The sequence below is a fragment of the Acartia tonsa genome, chromosome 2, assembly GCF_053477335.1.
Source record: "Acartia tonsa isolate MP-2025a chromosome 2, ASM5347733v1, whole genome shotgun sequence".
NCBI lineage: Eukaryota > Metazoa > Arthropoda > Copepoda > Calanoida > Acartiidae > Acartia > Acartia tonsa.
Genome location: NC_137261.1, coordinates 54628720 through 54650604, shown reverse-complemented (window position 1 = coordinate 54650604; position 21885 = coordinate 54628720). Strand labels below are relative to the sequence as shown.

General features: G+C 32.0%; 1 protein-coding gene across 1 annotated transcript in view; it reads right to left on the bottom strand.

Annotated features, from left to right (window-relative positions):
* Window positions 1-9164: 9164 nt before the first annotated feature.
* Window positions 9165-21885, bottom strand: part of LOC145312867 (uncharacterized) — a 40588-nt gene continuing 27867 nt past the window's right edge. Inside the window, exons 13-21 of the mRNA XM_080152099.1 lie at window positions 16820-16862; window positions 16274-16348; window positions 14816-14883; window positions 14350-14419; window positions 13504-13642; window positions 12544-12572; window positions 11052-11106; window positions 10556-10605; window positions 9165-9790 (exon numbers count right to left, since the gene is read on the bottom strand). Of these exons, the coding sequence (XP_080008225.1) occupies window positions 9710-9790; window positions 10556-10605; window positions 11052-11106; window positions 12544-12572; window positions 13504-13642; window positions 14350-14419; window positions 14816-14883; window positions 16274-16348; window positions 16820-16862 (610 nt within the window). The 3' untranslated portion in view covers window positions 9165-9709. The remainder of the gene's footprint in view (window positions 9791-10555; window positions 10606-11051; window positions 11107-12543; window positions 12573-13503; window positions 13643-14349; window positions 14420-14815; window positions 14884-16273; window positions 16349-16819; window positions 16863-21885) is intronic.

The following is a 21885-nucleotide window of genomic DNA, read 5'->3' as shown; positions in this document are numbered from 1 at the left end:
TTATATGTTATATTGTTTTTTTACAGAATATTTTTTCTTCAAGTTTCTATTCTAATTAGTCATAAAATCTAATTGTATAGTTTATTCAGATCTATGTATCAGATTTCATATTGTTTTAACTAAATGTAATTTCATACAATAAATCATTAAATACATTTTGTTTTAAATAGTTAAATTACAGTTTTATTTAATTTCGTGTTTTCTGTTTAAAAACCGTAACATGCAAGGTCGTCCAAGCCTTTTTTTTGGGGGGAAGGGGGGGTAATCTTTACCATATAGGCTAGGACGTCCAAGCTTTTATTTTTTGGGGGGGTAAAAATTCATTTGTTCGGGTTATCACCCCTTTACCCTCCCCCCCCCCCATTGAATGTTCTGATAACATGTTTTTAGTTTCAAGAAACCAGATAAAATTATTTTTGTAATTAATTATAATGCTATGTAATTAAAAGTTTAAATAGCCATTTAAGTTTGGAATATATGTTGTAAAAAATGCTTATATACATCTTTCAGTATTAGAGTTATAAATTTTTATTTGAATTAGTTCTTTAAAGAGACAAAGCACCTCTACAACTTTATCACATTTTTTTGACATGACTAATTAAGCATTAGATTTTTAAAGATTTTAATAAATATTATTTTTATTTATTTTTAAGAAGAAAGAATTTAACTTTCTTGGATGTTTATTTATATAATTAATAATTTTTTTTTGAAACCTTAAAATGTTTATTATTTTTATCTCTTTCTCTGTTTCTACATAATATATCTAGGCCATATTGAATTATAAATAAAGGTTGCATCTTTAATTGTAAAAGTTTCCATTTGCACATCAGTTGACAAAACATTAACAGTTAGCTGATAATAAACATTAGGTGGACCATCTCAAAGTTTGCTCCAAAAAAATATACATTCCAGAATGTGACATGGTCTTAATATGACTCTAAAGAATAGTAATAGTAAAAATTTCATTATGACAAATAAATAATTCACCAAAATTTTGTTTCATGTGTAGTTGCTTCGTCCTTAGCCTAAAGGGAGGTTGGAATGGATTATAAAAATAGGTTAAAACCAACCTAATGTTGCCTCAAAAGCACAGCCAAATCTGACTAACAATTTTCGAAATATTTAGCTTCAAACTGAAAAACCTTATTACTTGATTTTAAAGGATGGTACATAATCCAATTTATTTCCATTGGATAAAAAACCGGATCTGAACCCGACTAAAAGAATAAATAGTATTACATTAAAAACATTTACCACGAAAAATAAAGGATTGTTATAGAATGAAATGAAGTATCTAAAGGGATAAGGCAAAGGCCAACACAATGATGTACAACCTCAATGATGATAAACAAAATACTAATATTATGTATATTACAATTGATGGTTAAAACGTTTGGACACTCAACCCAATGAACAAACCGCTTAAAATTCAATAAAAGTCCCCAAATTTGTTAAGCCAACAAATAATAAGAGGTTATTTTAAACTTTGGGGTATTAAACAGCCCAATGTACCCATAATCCTTGGAATGAAATCCTTTGTTAGCAGTGGCGTTCAGTGGATTTTGCTTCTTAAAAAAACAGTTTATTCGTTTTTATAAAATGGTCAGAAACTTTATTTGACGAATAAAAATGTTATGGACTAATATCGAGTCAGTACCATTGTGTGAGAGTTGGTTGGTCAAGATATAAACTTTCAAACTTTCTCCATGCATCTTTTTAATAGATATAGTACAGTGAGGACTTTGAATAGTATTCTCTTTAATATATACAATACAGTGAGGAGTTTGAATATAATTCTATTTAATAGATATAGTACAGTGAGGAGTTTGAATAGTATTCTTTTTAATAGATATAGTACAGTGAGGACTTTGAATAGTGTTCGTTTTAATAGATATAATACAGTGAGAAGTTTGAATATAATTCTTTTTAATAGATATAGTACAGTGAGGAGTTTGAATAGTATTCTTTTTAATAGATATAGTACAGTGAGGAGTTTGGGTAGAATTATTTTTAATATATATAGTACAGTGAGGAGTTTGGGTAGATATTTTTAAGTTGTAAATGAAGTGTCTCTATAATTAAGTCCTTTAAAGGTAAGTATGTCCTTTAACAGTAACCTTTATTTAAACAAATTTATTTTAAATTTTGCTTAGACTACAGACATTTATATTCTTCTTATCCAGTTCTAACTCTTTACTAGTGTTAATGTTAGTTTGTCATACAGAGCTTCGCTTTTATGGATGTTGCCATCCTTGTTTAGCTTTCTAACTTTGTATTGTTTTTAGTTGAGACAAAATCTATTAATCTTTTTAACCAAAAGTTGACCTAAATACCAAAACAAATTGATAAGCTTGAAAATATTTATTCCCTTTCAATTAAGAATTAAAAAGTATAACAATACGTAAATATTATGGGACTTTACATACTACTGCTATATTTACTCAAAGAGATCTAAAGGGATAAGACAATGGCAGATGAATTGATAATATCCTCAATTGTGATAAAAAAATAGCTTCTTCTGTTAGATTACAGTTAGTTGTTAAAACGTTTGGACACTCAACTTAATGAACAAACCCATCAAAATTCTCGAAAAGTCCCCAAACTCGAAAAGTTGTTAATCTATAGATTAAGAAAGCATCATTATAAAACTTTGGAGACTAGTGTAATAAGCAGCCTATTAAATAATTAATTTATCCTCCCCTTCATATCTCTGAAATTTTTCTTTTTGCTACTAATATAACTTTTTTGACTTATATTAATGTACGTATAGCACAATATTAATAATTAATGAAAGAAAGACAATGACACAATCTTTGTTACGCCTGGGATAATTTCTATTATAATTCTGTACAAAATTATTGGCCTCAGACAAAAGTGTATTATTGGCAGACACAAATCATTCACATTGTTGTTTTTTATCTAATATATACCATATCAATTACATGATCAATTCTAATTTTACTTTCTTGTACACGATATGTATTCATCTTTTTTCTTCAAGGATTTGTCGCATCTTTACTACTCATAAACAAACCTTTTTAAGTTAAATTAAAAATTAACCAGATTTTTAGATTATTTGGTAACATTTTCGGTCCCTTTCGTTGTAACGCCTCTTAAGGGGCGTTTCGTTGATTTTCACAGTAGATTTTGATAGGTTATTTTATGCTAGGTTAGGTTAAGTTGGGTTAGGCAATTGGCCCTATTTGCAAATACGATGAAACACCCCTTAAGAGGCGTTGCCACGTAAGAGAACTTTACCCCATTTTTCTTATCACAAAATTACATCCTAATTATTTCAACCTTTTATTTTAATTATGTGAAAGGTAACTTTATATTATACTTTTTATACTTTTGAAATAGAAAAAATAAGCATATTTTGGAGAATTTAATTTGAACCCAAAGCAAATCCTCTAAATAACACTTTTCCAAGGAACTTTTTCGTCTGCTAGCAAATTATTTTCTGCTATTTTGTTGTGTCATTATTCCCGTTACCATTGGTTGATTTTCAAAGACCCAATTAAGATTCGGCATAAGGTCATTGGGATAGGGGAATACAGTTATTTAACACTGTCTCCCTCTAGTATTTTACTCTAATGGCTCACCGAAGATTTTACATTTTAAATATATTAAAGTTTGGGGAAAATTTCATCCAAAAATGACTAAGGCTGCACAACTTTTAATGCAAGTAATCCAGTACGAAAATTGAACAAGACCTTAAACCAGTTATTGATCCTTATATCAATATGGCTCTCTATTTTTGTTTTCATATATCTGCCTGTACGCATAGAAATAAAGAGTAATGAGGTAATTAATTAAAGCAACAAGATGTATATCTTTTTCTATTTTCGATATAAAGGGTGTTCAAAAAAACAATCGTTTATAATTTAAACCATCTTAAGTACTTCAAATCTTGGAGATAGTTAAGAGTTTTTGATGAGGTATGACCTTTCTATAGACATCTTAACCAGATAGATTTCTAAATCAATACTCGTCAATTTGGCATCAAAAATACAAACCCATGAAACATTAAGACATGACGGTGTTCTCCAGGTCTTTCTAATTTTTGCCAAATTGGCTAGGATTGTGTTAAAAACCTGTTTAAGGTGTCTATAGAATGGTCTTTAATGCCCCAACAAGGGCCTATTTAAAAGGTTTTAAGTTTGGTTTGTTCTTTTTAAAAATAAACAAACTTGTCTTAATTTGTAATAAAATCACAGTGGGATCCAGTGGTACATCCAAAAAATTTAAAATTGACTTTTATCTATCCAAGAATTAATAATGGCTGTAAGTAGACAGCTAGAAAAGAAATTTTTAAAAAATATTCATTTTTGGCGGATTTATGCCATTTTTAAAAAAGGTAGTGAAAAATTTCTTTTCAGTTTTGATGATTTTCCTGATTTTTTTACACATTTTTTTCAAAGCAACAAAAAATACATTTATGTTAAGATAAGATAAGATAAGATTTATTTTCCTCAAAGGTACAACATATTTTTATTTGATATATGGCATTTTAAAGGTTACTATGCTTTGATTGGTTTGGTTCTTCTGGTTTGTTTCTATTGGTTTCGAGTTTGAACAAAAAATAGTATAACGAACTGCATAATAACAATTATTTAGGTATCTAGCATGGAATTGGCCGAACTTCTTCTCCACCTAGTTGCCAAGCCAAGTTCATATAGGATACAAATATCATTTTACAAGAAAAATTCCATGCAACATTGTACCAGATAGTTGGCATAACCCTTTAAGGGTTGTGGAGCCACTGGTGTACTTTGACGCTTGCCAAGCCGATACAATGTTATATGTACAGATACAAATCTTAACAATAGATAAATACGATATCTTGCTGCGTGATTCAGACATCCTCCTACTATTAGTTGCAACTCCTCCAAGCGTAAGTTCGGAACAATTAGGGAACCGAAGCCTTCGTGAGAAGTCGCTATTCCCGTTGTGATCCCTTGGCAACCCTGTCTTGACTGGTTCCTGTATAACAAATTGTTTGATTTTAGTGTGAAATTCTATCCGTGTCTAAGGATAATTTCAATATCCCGACAATGGCGGTCTAACCCCGGAATTCTAACGGAAAAACAAATAAACGAAGATAAAAAACGATAAGAATGAAAACCTAGGTAAGGACCTAGGTGAAAAAGGAGTAGGGTGATAATGGTTTCGATTCCTACGGAATCTGAATTTTTATTCTTGGGAAAGGATATAGAGAATCCTTATGTATATAAATACGAGTCATATGCGATTCCTACGGAATCTGATTTTGGTTTTTTGAGATATAAGGGAAGTACAGCATGACCCTCGAAAAAGTATTTTTAAGCATCTGCAGCCCTTATTTCTCAATGAATTATAAAAAAATGCATATGTCCTTGTACTCCATAATATTCCACATAAGTAGATATAAAAATATTTTTTTTACCTCCATTAACACCGGAGATTTTTAGAGCTAAAGTTTTGAAAAAGTGACTGAGGAAAAGTAACTTTTAACATGAAACGACTTTTTTAGCAAAATTAAGGTAGAAATCCTTTTATTTTTGTTACTAGCAGAAACTTTATACAAAAATGAAATAAAAAATTTAGTTTTTGAGTAAAAAAGCATTTTTTTACACATATTTTTTGAGTCTTTTTAGTTTAATGATATTTTGAAAAACTTACTTATTAGGCAAAATTTTTTAAGATTAAAAAACCAAATAAATCTTTATGAATATAGCAGGAAAATTGTTTTAGTTTCACAATCCTAACTTTAATAACAAAAAAGTTATGAAGAAAATAAAATTAAAACATAATGATTTTTTTGTCTAAAAAGCTTAATTAACCCCCTATTAAATTATTGAGATGTCAGAAAAGTAGGCGGAGCAACTGTCATAATTAATCCTTTTCTCAAATAAGGGTTAATAAATAACCTAAAATTTGCAAATTATCAATTCATTCAGTAGTATTTTTTGCCATAAAAAATTTATATTTTTTGGTGGAATAAAAAAGAAATAATTAGTTAACTTGTTTTTCTTTGTGTATTATTATTCAGTTGCCAGAAAAACATAATATAACCATCCAAAAAATTAGAGAAACAAAAAAAATTCTTTTTCTCAGTCACTTTTTCAAAACTTTAGCTCTAAAAATCTCCGGTGTTAATGGAGGTAAAAAAAATATTTTTATATCTACTTATGTGGAATACTATGGAGAACAAGGACATATGCATTTTTTTTTAATTCATTGAGAAATAAGGGCTGCAGATGCTTAAAAATACTTTTTCGAGGGTCATGCTGTATATCCCTTAGTATGTTTGGGTTCGATTCCTCCGGAATCTGATTTTAGTGTTTTGAGAACTGTTCACAGCGTTGCTGTGATGGTAGGACAGACGGCGGGGGGGGGGGGGTGGGAGAGTGGAGGGTAAAGAGAGCAATGGGGGAGGGGGGGGGGCTCCATAATATACTTAAATGTAAGCTAAAATAAAGTTAAAATTAAGATTAAAATTAGATAAAGAAAAAGACGAGAGAAACTCTCTGGTTAATGTGCACCAGAGAATATTTGCCCTAGAAAAAAAATGTTTTATGGAACTCACTATTTTGTATAGAAGGTAGAAAAAAAGGTGTGGTGAAAGTAGGCCAAGGTAAAAAAAAAGTGAGAGTGAATAAGACTGCGGCGCGTTGGCGCGCACATTGTAGTTTTATAGTCAATCATTTAGTAAAGTCTAAACCTTACTGTTGATTTGATTAAAAATGTTCAGAGAGGAGGAATACCAACAAATGTGGCAGCCGCTGCGTGACCACTTAACTGTGACCCATCAGCAGCTTCTCAGTAAAGTGAGCGGTGATGGTGTCAGTGAGGATGTTCGTCGAGAGGTAGCCAAGCTGCTTTACCAGCAGGGCTACCTCGAGACCGAACTAGTGCTCACTCTGTATAATCCAAATGAGAACATGGAATACCATGTAAGTAAGTTAGACGCTATTGCTCAACAAATTACTGCTCAGGAAGGAGCATGCCTCCAGCTATAGCTCCAGAAAGTGTCCTGTACTGATCCAAGAACCCGTACTGGTCAAATTCTCTGCGACATCCCACACAAGATATCCACAAAAAAAGCATTAGTGAGAGAAAAAAATATTAGATATTAATTTTGTTAATTTTGAAACAACTGTGGCATAAATTAAGTGATATTCATCTTATGAAAATGATTTTTGATTGAGGTACTTTTCAGATACCTGTACCAATGTCTAATTAAAGAAAAATTTTTAAAAAATATTTTTTTGGTGGTGTAAATTGACATTTTGTGAGAAAATTTCACCAAAAATATTAAGATTTTTAACCCCAAAAAATCAGTTTTCTCCATTTTACCCAAAAACGGCCAGGATGCCCTGGGTTTTGCAATAATAATATTAACATGCAACATGTATTGTGTTTAAAACAGTTTTCATAACCTGGGGCCTCCCGGCCGTTTTTGAGTAATTGAGCATTTTACATTGCATGGTTTGAACAATTTCGTTCTTGTTAATTTGAAATTTTTCCTCGTTAGAGGGGCAAGGAGTCATTTTAGAGCCCAAAGTCATCTCTGCAATGTTTTCTAACTTTTTGAGGCGGAACTTTCTTTACTTATGCATTATTTGCCTCCGGCCAACCGTTTCGCCGTTATTTGCCGCCGTAGGTGTGATTTTTAACGATTTTTGCCGTTCTCGCGGTTTTAATGGACATTTAAGGGAACAAAAAAAAGATGACTTATAAATACTTTTATTTTAGCAATTAAATTTGCTAAATTTCATGTGTTCTGAAAACAATTGTATTTCTAACTGGTTTTGGTTCAGCAGAAATTCAAATTCGGGGATTAATTATAATATTGCAAAAACATTATATCTGCATCTGAGAGAAAGAGAGAAAAATACGTTTGAGAGAGAATATAATATAAGCAATTATGTTTATATTCTTATACAAACTTTAAATGAAGATAGCTAGACTTAGAATAAAGGTATTAACACAAAATCAAAAGTGTTTTGAAAATTATGTTATTGTTGTTTATATCTGTAAAAAAAAACATTAGAAAACATGCCTTATTAGTGTCCTATTTTACTTATACTGGACCTACCTAAAAATGCCGGGACTCGAACTGGGTGCACCTGACGCTAGATTCATGTTCACAAACATTGTTTGCATTGAAGAAATATTTACATAGACGTTTATTTTGTTAAAATATTCCTATCCTAACTAAAGTTATGAGGGTATATAAATTTTTTAAAAATAGGGTAGCTTCGCTCCTCCAAAACCGCCAGACGTACTTACCAAATGCACATTAGAAGTTAACAGGAGCAAAATTTATGTTATTTTTGAGTTAAAGCAAAAGAAATTACATCATTTCGTCAAATACAAGCTTTTTTATTGATGTTTACTTTTGTCTACCCTTAATGTCCCGTTTTTTGGCAAAAGATCCCACTGTGTAAAATATGTACTTTTTGGGTAGAGCAAATTTCTCCACAAGGGCTAGGTCTCGAGCTGTAGTGCCTAGAAAAGTTGAGTAGATTCAATTGATTCAATATTGTTTTCTTATTGTCATTTCTCGGGCATATTCTTTATTTGTTTTAGACTAAAACTGTAAGCTTAATATTGAAAAAAGTTTTTTTAACACCCTTTACTAGATAAAAAAGGTTTGAGAAAGTAGGTTTAAAATAAATGTAAAACGTTTTCTTAACAATTAAATCGATACATGTGCAGACTTTCAATTGGGTCTTTGAATAAGGTTCCACAACTGGAACCAGGTATTTATCCAGGTTATACATCTATACTTAATACATTTATTATCCCTAGTGGTATTGTCTATACTAATAATTAATGAATGTATTTATTGCCCTAATTAATGTTTTAGATAATGCACTTGTTATAAAGATAACTACTGTGTGTAGTAATAATATTAAAATCTTTTTAATTTGTATTGTGAAATTTTAGTAGCAATGCTAGGTTTGTTCGACTGCTATTCAAGTTAGATGCTTGTGAAGATTCCTCGTACCAATGAGCATCCAGTATATAATTTGCTTGGTCCGTCGGTTTGTCAGTTATGCTTCTAACATATAAAACAATGTTAAAGATATTTTTTTTTAATATTTATTCTTGATTGATGTCATATGAAAATCATACATTAATTAAGGGTTACTATTGTTGGAAGGTACAAAAAATGATTGATTTTGAAAAGAATTTTATTATTTCAGTTGAGTTTCAATTTACTGTAAAGTCTAATTACAGTTAAACAAATAATTTCATTTACCAAAAACTGTATCTAAGAAAGTATCCCAATCCTCTGCATGACTTTGTCCACTACTATTTGATTTAATAGAAGAGGAAAGTATCCCAATGCTCTGCATGACTTTGTCCACTACTATTTGATTGAATTGAAGAAGAAAGTATCCCAATCTTCTACATGACTTTGTCCACTACTATTTGATTAAATTAAAGAAGAAAGTATCCCAATGCTCTGCATGACTTTGTCCACTACTATTTGATTAAATTAAAGAAGAAAGTATCCCAATGCTCTGCATGACTTTGTTCACTACTATTTGATTGAATTAAAGAAGAAAGTATACCAATCCTCTGCATGACTTTATCCACTACTATTTGATTGAATTAAAGAAGAAAGTATCCCAATCTTATGCATGACTTTGTCCACTATTATTTAATTGAATTAAAGAGGAAAGCATTCCAATCCTTTGCATGACTTTGTCCACTACTATTTGATTGAATTAAGGAAGAAAGTATCCCAATCCTCTGCATGACTTTGTCCACTACTCTCCTCTTTTTCTGTATCCACCTAAATCAATTCAAAATTATCATTATTGTAACAAAATGTTTTTTTTTATCATTGATGGGCTAAAATTATATGCTGTTTAAATAAATATTTTATATTTCTTTTTAGTAGTGAAGCTACTCTATAATTTGAAATGTCCGTCTGTATGTATGTATGTCTGTCTGTAACGTTTTGGGGGAAACGTGATTTTCTCGGCTTCTATAAAAGATAGACAGCTGAAATTTTAAGGGATTAAATAAGTTATTATTCGTCATATTTTCACTAATTTTCATTAATATATGTCAATTAATTTGGGTGCTAGATCGATTTGTAGATTTTTAAGTTTTCATAATGTTCTTGATTCCTATTAAAGATAGAATTCTAAAATTTTAAGGCTTAAATAAATTCAAATTCTGCACACTTCTTTAAAGTTTCAGTGAAATTTGCTCATTGTTTGAGGTGCTAGATCGATTCCTAATTTTTTAAGTGTTAAAGCTTTTTTTTCAACTCCTAGTCCAGATAGACGGCTGAAATTTTCAGGGATTGAATAAGTTTACATTTTACATAATTCCACGAGGTTTCAATAAGATTTACTTATTGGTTGTGGTGTTAGATCGATTCCTAGATATCCACATTATATATCATGAAAGGTTTCGTGATTTTATTTAAATTTTTATTCTGTATTTAAATAATCTATAGTTCATTCTGGATGTTCATCCAGTATTTTTTAACTCCGCTACTTATGGATGTTGTCATCCTTGTTTTTATTATAAAGAATGTGTAGGTTACCTTGGGAGTCATAAGCATTTCATCAAATCTAGGAACATTTGGAATTTTTCCTACAAAGAAAGATAAAATGAATAATGGAAACATAAATATAAATTAGAAATATCAAGGCTTCGATTTGATGGCTTTTAAAAAGTACAAATTTATGCATGAACGTTGATTTCTCTGTGGCAATAGAGATAATCTAGAGATTCACTCTCTAAATGAGCCAATAGGAAAACACTAGAGGAATAATCTGGTCATACTATTGGCTGGGAAGTGTACACAGATTTTTCATTCGCATAACGAGTAAGATACAAAATTAAATATTCGCATTACTTAGGATAAAGCTTTGTTAGTTTAAAATTTTGTCGCTGGGTATTTTTAGAAAGAATCGTGTAAATCAAACATAAATAAAGGAGTCTCCTAAAATTTCCCTTTTAGGTTCAACGAATTTTGGGGCCAGATGGACTTTCACAAAAATCAACTAAGTGGCTTTTAAAGTAATAACTATATGTACCTGTTGAGACAATAACTGATCTTTTCTCAAATGAATGTGTGTCCTGGACAGTAACCTATACAATCAGAAAAAAAGATCACAATTAAAAATTATATATATTCAAAACCTATTTTACCAGTATATAAAGAGTGTAATAAAAAGCTTAGATTTCCTTAATTTATATAAAACTAGCGGCTACGCCCCTAGAGGCCTCTAGGGGCACTTGAATTTGATAACCCAATTTCTTATTTTAGATTTTAAAAGATTTTTTTTATTTTTAATTTTAGTTAAAAAAATGTAAATTTTTTTTTGGGGGGGGGGATATTTTTCATTTTTGGGGGGGTTGGTTGGGGGTGTCCCATCCCCCAAGAAAATAGTTATAAACCTTCTCAGGACTTATGAGAAGCTACCCTGTTAAGGAGAACCCGATCGGTTCAGCAGTTAGCGAGATCCTTTGGTACAGACACACACACAGACAAACATCCTGTTACTTTAGTATATGGATTTACTATTAATTTGTATGTAACTAAACTCTATAGCGGTTATAATAATACAATATTTAAATCTCTTACATTTTTGAATACCATTTTAAAACCACTATTTAATTTAAATTGATATATTTTTTAATTGCACGACTTTTTTCTGGAAGTCCTAACTGTGCAAGCATGGTAAAGAGTTGCGCATGTTTATGGGCCAAGGTATTCCCCCTAATCTTACTATTGATGTCACAGGCTTGAAATAGTGGCAGTAGGTACATAACTTTTTAGTAGCGAAGCTACTCTATAATTCGAAATGTCCGTCTGTATGTTCGTCTGTCCGTCTGTCCGTCTGTCCGTCTGTCCGTCCGTCTGTCCGTCTGAGACAAAGTGGGGGAAACGTGATTTTCTCGGCTCCTATAAAAGATAGAAAGCTGAAATTTTTAGTGAAGATTCTTATAACATATGCACATCTAATCTATACATTGTTTTTTCCATCTGTATGTTATTTGGGGTGCTAGATCGATTCCTACATTTTCATGTTTTTCTGATTTTCTCAACTCCTTTTTTAAGATAATGGGCTGAAATTTTCAGGGATTGCTTAAATTTACATTTTACATATTTTACATAAGTTTTATTACGATTTTTATATTAATAGGGGTGCTAGATCGATTCCTAGATTTTTAGGTTTTCTATTCTTTTCTCAATTCCTATTCAGGATTTGCGGCTAAAATTATCAGGGATTGAATATGCTCATATTCTACATATTTCCATCAAGTTTCATAAAGATTTGTTTATAAATGTGGTGCTAGATCGATTCCTAGATTTTTCATTTTTCGTGCTTGAAAGGTTGCGTGATTTTGAAGTTTTTGTCATTTCCCTATTTCATCAAATATATAGGATGACACTGGTATATTGTAAATATATTCATAATATACATTCATAATTTCTGAGCTTCGCTACTTATGGATGCTGTCATCCTTGTTAATTGTTTAATTTGAAAAAAAAATGTGTTATAAATCAATATAATGAACTACCTCTTCGCTTCCAGATTCTTGTTTGTGTTCTGTAAAAAAAGAATAGTGTTAATGGATATACTATTACTTGGATGTAATACCAGATGATATTCATGTGATCTAAAGGAAGTGCAAAAAAAATGCGGACATTTTTAAAATTGAAATTGCGCGGCTTGTGTTAATAGTAGAAAAAACTACGCATACCTTTAGAACCGCTAAGAAGTCTATTTTTAGGAAATATAAAAACGATTCCTGTGCTACGCATAGTTTAGGAGCTACGTGTTAAAATATCCTAACTGACTTAAAACATGACTTGCGAGTAAATTTTGGGATATTTTACCATCTGGCTCCTAGATTATTTGTAGCACAGGAACCGTTCTCATATTTCCAAAAAAAAAAAAACAGTTCTAACGGTATGCGTAACATTTTTCTACTATCAACACAAGTTGCGCAATTTTAAATTAAAAAATGAACAAATATCTTTTAAAATTCACTCGCAAGTCAAGTTTGACACCAGTTGGGACATTTTAACACGTAGCTCCGTAACTATACGTAGCAGAGGAATCGTTCTTATATTTTCAAAATATACCGGTTCTAACGGTATGCATAACATTCTTCTACTATTAACACAAGCCTCGCAATTTCAATTTTAAAAATGTCCGCATTTTTTTTGCACACCCTTTAATAAGGTGAAGTGAGCAGCGGGCTAAAATAAAGGTTCCCCCCTTCCAACCCCTTGACGAAATATCCTACTTTCCAACTAGATGAAAGAACTGACCAATAAACGAGCTCCATGTTAGCAGGGAAAAGGGAATGTGATGGATATAGAATACGTGGATATTGTTACAGGAGAATTTTTTTGTCGTTAATATAGGTTAATTTAGATTTTTTTATTTGCTCTGGCGTAATAAATAGACAAAAACAAAGTATTTAAAGTTTGTTTGATAATATTTAGTTTTATATAAAAATCTAACAACTCACCTGGGTGTACATGGAATAGATCAATAAAATCAGCCTTCTTAGAACCCGACGGAGAGGAGAATGCAATTATGTCATCATTACGGTCATTTTTGGTTGTAGGATTAGTCATCTTAGAGCCGGAGGGTGACGGGTTCATTACCTAGTAAGTATTTATTTACATATCTAAAGAGTGAATTTTGTAACACGTTTTCTCGCATTCATTCGAAACCGATTAATATCCGGTGGACTAGAACCGGTTCTCATCCATACGAAAAATTATGTCTTTTATCCAGTTTTCTAAGAATATAAAAATGTACAATGATAAGATTAAAACCAGTTTTTTAGCCCGTGCCTTCGGCATCTTAATTGGGGCGAAAAAACTGGTTTTAATCTTAAAATTGTACATAATATTAGAAAGAATCACGTGTATAAAAACATAAATAAAAGTGTTTGTCTGCCAGAATTTTCTTTTTGAAAAAGATGTATTTTGGGGTCAGATGAATCATCTAGATATATTATGTCTATTTATTCCCCCACCCCACTAACAAAAGTAGCACTCATGGAAGGTGGGGGCATTGGGCTGTTTATTACACTAGTCTCCAAAGTCTTTTAATAGCGCTATCTCATATGTTGGCTTAACAAACTTGTAGACTTTTATTGAATTTTGATTAATTAGTTCTTTAAGTTGAGTGTCCAATTGTTTCAACCAGTAATTGTCATATACATCTTTTGTGTATCATAATTGGGGTTGTACATCAATTTATTAGCATTTGTCTTATCCCTTTAGATCCCCGAAAAGCACCATTTTTGATTTGGCCTCTCTCCAGACTATCCTCTACGGTTGTGAGGCATAATTCCAGCATTTACCTGTAAACTTTGACCTATGGTAGTAGTAGGATTTGGTGAATGTTCTGCCTGTTCTGTTAAATGGAACTCACTAGAAATTATTAATTCATGAAAATCAAAAATGAATATAGTATTACTTGGATCGTACACTTTATTTTCATTTTATCAATTGAATTATGGGGCTAAAATAACGAATCCCCTCTCTTTAATCCATTCTCTCGCCTCCTTCTGGATGAACGAACTGACCAATAAACGAGTTCATGTTAGCAAGCTAAATTGTCAACAATTTTTACTTTGTCATAAAATCCAGGTATATTATACATCCATTATATCAATTTAAAAAAAAACTAGATTATTTCACTAAATCAGAACTCATACTATCTTACAAAAACCACCAAAGTATTAGTAGCCTGAGTGCAACTTAAGGTTAGAATTAGCTACTCTAAAATAGCCACTTTTTGATGTGGCCACTCTTATCCTTTTGTACCTGTTTTTGAATGTAAATGACTCTTGAATGTGATTAGATTCTTGTGATCTTTCATCTCTATCCAAGTTCTACAAATATATTTCAACTCATTATAATGCTTAATGGGCCAAATCCTATAAAAATTCATTGGCTAGCCTAAGGGATATGGTTTCCTTTTACACGTACAGGGTGCGCTTCATATAACCGGACTTTTTCTAAATTGAAAAATGAACATAAAATCGTCGATTTTAAAGATTTTATTAAATTTTAAAAACTGGGAAGCAAACTAGGTAAATGACTATTAGCACATTGAATAAAATCAAAGCCAGCATCAATCACTGCCTCTACCCGCCTACTCAACCGCCGACAGGCCCAGGTCAAAATGTACCTGTCCAAGCTGGCAAAGTTCTCCTTGATAGTGGCAATGAGGGAGGTCTTTGTGGCATGGACAAGTCTATTGATGCATGCTTCAAAGTATCCCCAGGCCCAAAATTCCATTAAATTAAGATCGGGCTTCTGGGGGGCCCATTTCCTTAGGAGCGTCAGTAACCGCAGGATCCAAATTCACCAAACTTTCAAGCTACCCTTTGACACAGAGGCCTTTATTTGGACAACAGTTGAGCTAGACCAATATTCTATACCTAAAAATGGCATGAAGATTCAGCTATGGATGTCTGTCTAATAGTTTAATGTGAGTTTTTAAGTTCCATATGGGTCTCTAACGTCGAGAAATTTTCACAATTTTTGATGTTTTTGACATCTCTATATCTGCCACATTTCACTTTGCAGGAGTACTACAGCTAAGCCATTTTAGATAAAGATCTCTAGTCTTTTCTAGTGTCTTACATACTTCTATGAACATAAGTGCAGCCATTTCGGAGTACCAGCCCATCTTTGTTCAAAGATTTTTTTTGTGCTTAAAGGTCATTTCCTAAGCTTTTGATAGTAAGGTGAATTGTCCTGATTGGTCAAAATATTTTGATACTATGGTCATTTAAAAAAAGTCCGGTTATATGTGGCGCACTGTATATGTAATCATTTATATCTATACTAGCGGCTATGCCCCTGGGTTGTTTTCTCTTGTGGTGGTAAACCATCCCATGAACAATGAGAAGCTAAATTGTAAAAGAGAACCATATTAGTTTAGCTGTTACCAAGATCTTTTAGTACAGACTGCTGGACACACATAAATCTTGTTACTTTTTTATGGGATGTATAATGCCTACGAAACACTTGTTGGATATTTCATAGGATTGGCCTAATATTATTCAGATCAAAAAAACTTTCTAAAAATGTAAATTAATTTTATTTTTAAATTAAGTAGTGTCAAAGTGTCTCAAAAATCAGCCATGGGACGTCATAAAAATGAGGGACATGAGAGGAGAAGTGGGAAAGAAAACCCCTAAGAGATGGACAATCCCTTATTTTTATGACGTCACATGACTGATTTTTGAGACCCTTTGTCCACTACCAAATTACCTGATTTTGATCTGATGGGCTAAAATTAGAAATGGCATCTGGTAAGAAACACCAATTTTCAGGATAGGAATCTCTTTACAAAGATTATTTATAATTTGATTAGTTACTAGCAACTCTGCTAACTAATTCTTTATGAAAGAAATTGCACGCTTCAAGTGTTAATTTACCTATTTAGTGACACTAACTTGATTTCAAAAAAAGTGGATGGATACAAAGGGGGGAAAGTGTGGGGGGGATGTATCCACGCAACTGAACACACCTTTGCCCAGTTCACAAATAACTTTGAAAGGTCAAGCGATTTTTTATTTAGGTCAACCTAAACAAGTACAACCCACAAATACCTTTATTAAATCGGTCAACCTAAAGCTTCTATAGGTCGACCTAAAATTTCCAGAGGTCGACCTTTGTATTTTGTGAACTGGGCTCTTTATTGTTTTTTTTTTTATAAATATTTATTATTTTTCTTTGGTAAAGTATATTTTTCCATAATGTTTCAATTGGTTTCTTTTGATAAAAAAAACCCTGAGAAATTAAATAATCTTTCCTGTTAGTTGTACTTTTCTCCTTGGTCCTTCTCTCTTTCTGTCTTCTAAATCATGAAAAAACAAGGATTACAAGTACAGAAACATTTATATTATAATATTTAAATCATTATCCTTATCCTATTATATAAAGTTGTAAGCGTTTTTTGTCTGTCCCGAAGGATCTCGCTAACCGCTGAACCGATATTGTTCTCCTTTACAGTAAAGCTTCTTACAGGTCCTGGGAAGGTTTTAAACTATTTTTCGAAAGGGTGTCTAAACCCCCCTCTCCCCCAAAAAATAATTTTTATAACTCTTTGGAAACTCAAATTTAAAATAGGATGAGGTCGACTTTTCCTTCTCCTACCAGTGCAGTGCCCCTAGAGGCTTCTAGGGGCGTAGCCGCTAGTGTTATATGTAGCTCACTAGCGGATTTTTTTTTGGGGGAAAGGGGTAATTTCTCGTAGGAGGTTAGTGGTACCCTCCACAAAAATAGTTATAAACCCTCCCAGGACCTATTAGAAGCTACCCCGTTAAGGAGAACCCGATCAGTGGTTAGCGAGATCATTTGATACAAACAAACAAACAGACAGAGAGACATTTTGGTCTACTTTGTATTATAGATAAATTCATGACATATAGGCATAGCATTAAAGTATATCAATAAAGGGGGAAGGGGGTAAATAACTGTATATGTCCCCACCTCGTGGACTCTGTGCCGACTTTCAAAAAGGTCTCTACATATCAGCCAATAGCGTCATGTATAATAACATAGCCTTGTTGCTACAAAAAAGCTGAAGGCAAGTTGCTTGCAGACGAAAAAGTTCGCAAGCAAACGATCAAGTTAGTTGTCAGGGTTATTTATCTGTACTTTCGGTGCAAAAATTATAAAGAGGATTCATATGTATGCATGGCATGATCAGTAGATTATACCATATCCTTATACTAAAGTATCTGTGTGTCTGTACCGAAGGATCTCGCTAACCGCTGAACCGATCGGGTTCTCCTTAACAGGGTAGCTTCTCATAGGTCCCGGGAAGGTTTATAACTATTTTCTTGGGGGGTGCGACAACCCCAACACCCCAAAAAAATAAAAATCCCCCCCCCAAATTTTTTTTTTATAATTGTTAAACTAAATTAAAAATGAGAGGGGGAAACCCCCCCCCCCCCAAAAAAAAAATATTTTTCGTCCCCCCATAAATTTTTTAAAACTTTTTCTTTTAAAATCTAAAATAAGAAATTGGGTTATTAAATTCGACTCTCTCCTCCTCAAGTGCCCCTATAGGCCTCTAGGGGCGTAGCCGCTATTGTAATTATAAAGGGCATTGTTTCCCAAATTATACCAAAAAATAGTAAAATATAAGATAGAGCGGACAATCGGCTGTTTATGAAACTAGTCCTCAAAGTTTTATAATAACGTTTTCTCTTTCGTTGACTTTCAACTTTGGGGACTTTTGAATATTGATTGGTTGGCTCAGTAAGTTGAGTGTTAAGACTTTTCCACAGCTAATTTTAATCTACTTAAAGGTTGATTCTGTAAATCTTCATTGGGGATGTATTTCAATTTATCGACCTTTGTCTCATCCCTTTAGATCCCTGACAATATCCCCTCAAAGTACAATATTAAAATTGTTGAATAAAATTGAATAATTGTTAGATTAATTTCTTTTACAACTATTAAAGTGGGTCATAAAATGACTGGGTTAGTCAAGAAAAGGAAATATTTTCTATAAGACAAATTATAGTTAACAAAAATATACGTAGATATTTTTTGAAGAATTAATTTCTTTGTTATTTTAAAACTCAGAACAAAAGCCAGAACTTTATTTTTGTATGTAGAGGTTAAAAATAAAAGAAAGTTGAAATAAAGAAAATATTTCGTAAACATAAAAAGTAAAATGCTTTATGTTTACATTTCGAGTCAGATGGTTAGCAGTATAATGAAAAACAAATTGAAAGAAAAATCATAAATCTATAGCACAGGTGTTTTCGCTTTTAGTCTCTAGGGTCGAAATCTTAACCCTTAGCGGTCGGGAGTGGGGGGGGGGGGGTACGTTGAACGCCCCCCCCCCACTCCCGTTTATCTATCTCATTTTCTGTGGGATAAAGATAGAGAGCCATAACTGAATTACTTTTTAAATATGGATATGACATATAACTGAGAGTTGGAATTTTTTTAATATCTCCATCCTGGCGGTCACAGTATGCCAGCAAACCTGGCAGGGTCATCCAGGAAAAAAACATTTTATGTTACCAAAACACTAAAATATTCTCAAGTAGTATATCCTTGCATGAAATATAGGTCAATTTTAAGTCAATTTCAGGTTCCAGGTATGATCCAGCAAATATGATATAGAAATATTACATAAATAAGATAAAAGAAATAGTTTTGTATATGACTATCCCAATCTATGTAAGAAGTAGCTAAAGACCAGCCATTCATTTCCTCTGTGTTACTTAAATCAAGATTTATAACAGTTTATTTATACATTCCCCCCACATTTTTACTCACGTTTAAGAGAGATTTATAATTTAAATCTTTTTTTAAGTATTGCTTAGAATCCGAAAAATATCCGGTGGATTAGAAACGGTTCTCAGCCATACTGATAAATCATGTAGGGTATAACAAAACGAGAAATAATCTTACAATTTATCGTTTTATTATCCGCAGAAAGCTGTAACTATTAACTAGTATATACTAATGCGATAATTAACTAATAACCAGTAGAATATGGCTGACAAGGACTTAAATAAACAAAGAAACTTTAAAAAAAAAATATGTTTAAGATGAAGAATAAAATTATTACCCTGACGTTCTAGAACATTTAATTCTTTTTTTAATCCTAATTGTTTGGGCCATATTTAAATCTCTAATACTGTTTTATAACATAGTTGGGTTTTTGTACGAAGCTTAAGATCTCAATTACTGCTGAGAAAGCTGGATATAATACGATGCTAGACATAGTTTTTTCGTATGGATGAGAACCGGTTCCTATCCACCGGATTCGAATGAATACGAGAAAAAAAGTTGTAAACTCACAATTAGAGAATGAGTATATTTTTATGGATCACTCTATTCTCTAAAAAATTTTAATATTTTTTTTGTTGCTCTTTCCCTTGAATCTAGAGTTTACTATTTATATTCAAGCATTATATACAAATATTATACTATATGTTTGTGAGAGATAAAAATAATAAGAAAATTACAAATGTATTTATAAAAGCTAATTGAAGATAAACATATGTAATCATGGCTCTTTTTTTCTGTGAAACGCCCCTAGAGGCCTCTAGGGAGTGATTTTTCTTGGGAGGTTGGTGGTACTTTTCCCCAAATAGTTATAAACCAGGACTTATAAGGAGCTACCCTGTAAAGGAGAACTATATCGGTTCAGCAGTTTGGAAGATCCTTCAGTACAGACAGACAGACGCACAGAAAGAGATCCTTTTACTTTACTATAAGGATTATTCATCGCCTCTCTATTAACAGAAACAAAAGATAGAGAAAAGAAAAATACTGGGTAGATTTATGAGCCCGTTGAAACTAAGAACTGTTATAACCCAATATCAAGGACATATATTCTGAAATAAAATTTAGTAGCTGGAAACAGTGTCTAACAAGCACTAAGGATATTCCTCATTTCTATGACGTCATATGGCTTAATTTTGAGACACTTTGTCCAGTTACTAAAATTTATACAGATTAACAAAATTGTAAATAAAAAAAAAACAGAACAACAGTTTGTATCAGTGATCTAAAGGAATAAGACAATGGCCGATAATTGGATGTACAAATGACGATATACAAAATTACCCTTTCTGTAAATTAAAATCAGTGGATGAAATGTTTGTACACTCAACCTTATGAACAAACCAATCAAAATTCAATAAAAGTCCCCTAAGTAGTTAGGCCAACAAATAAGACTAGGTTATTTAAAACTTTGGAGAATTGTGTAATAAACAGCCCAATGTCCCCTCCGTCTATTTTTTTATACTTTTTACTGCTGCTGCTGCTAAATTGGCAGAATATTGCAGACCAGGTAAGTCCTTCAACCACTGCGGGACATTTTGGCCCATTTACCGGCAAAAAATATCGAAGCAGCAAGTAACAATAAATCAGAATCCGCAACAAGCAACCTCAAAATGTCCAGCTATCATTACCTGTTTAAAAATTGATGTATAACTTTTAAAGGGAGCTTTTTGTAGTGACTATAAAAAATGACGCCTTACAATACAAATGACCAATGATAGGCCAATACACAGACTAAATTACCAATGGCAGGCCAGTATATATTTTAATTGACCTGCAATGGTAGGCCACTATGATGTTATTTTCTTATATAGCAACTATAAAGAGTTTCACTTTTAAGTAACACATATCGTTTGGAAAATGTATAATAATTCCTAATATTTGTTTCTATTCTTTGCCCAATAAAGTAAGCTGTAAATTGGTTCTTAAACATAACCATTAGAACGGTCATTTGTATTTAGTAGCTAATATTTTTTATCATTTTCATTCTTTTTTTCAGTGGCTTATAATTTGATATTTAAGATCTTCTGTGGCAGGACCAATGTCATTTCAAATGAGCTCTTTTAAAAAATGTTTATTGTTGAATTTTATTTTAGTTACATTACTATGAATATTGACGTCATAGCTGTTTCATTAATGCTTTCTTCATAAATCTTCATTTATTCTATCTTTTCCCCCCCTAAATGTAGCCTTTTTGCAATTAGTTATATTGTAATTTTTTTTAAATTGCAAAAAAATAATTTACTATAGTTATATAATACTCAATTCTTTTTACTCATCTGAATTGATACTGCTGATCTTCAAAAATGAAACATTATCTTTGTTACAATAAGAAATTACTATTACTTATATTTGAAATACGTGAAGGGCTCGGCAGCCGCGCTTTCATGGTACATAAGTCGCCAACTAAAAAACTAAAATATCTTTTGATACTTAATAAAATTTTCGGGTATAGTTCCTTTCGTGCAACGCCCAATACGGGGTGATTCGTCGTATTTTCAAAATGGCTTTTGATATGTTATTTTAGGTTAGGTTAGGTTATATTGGGTTAGGTGATTGCCCTG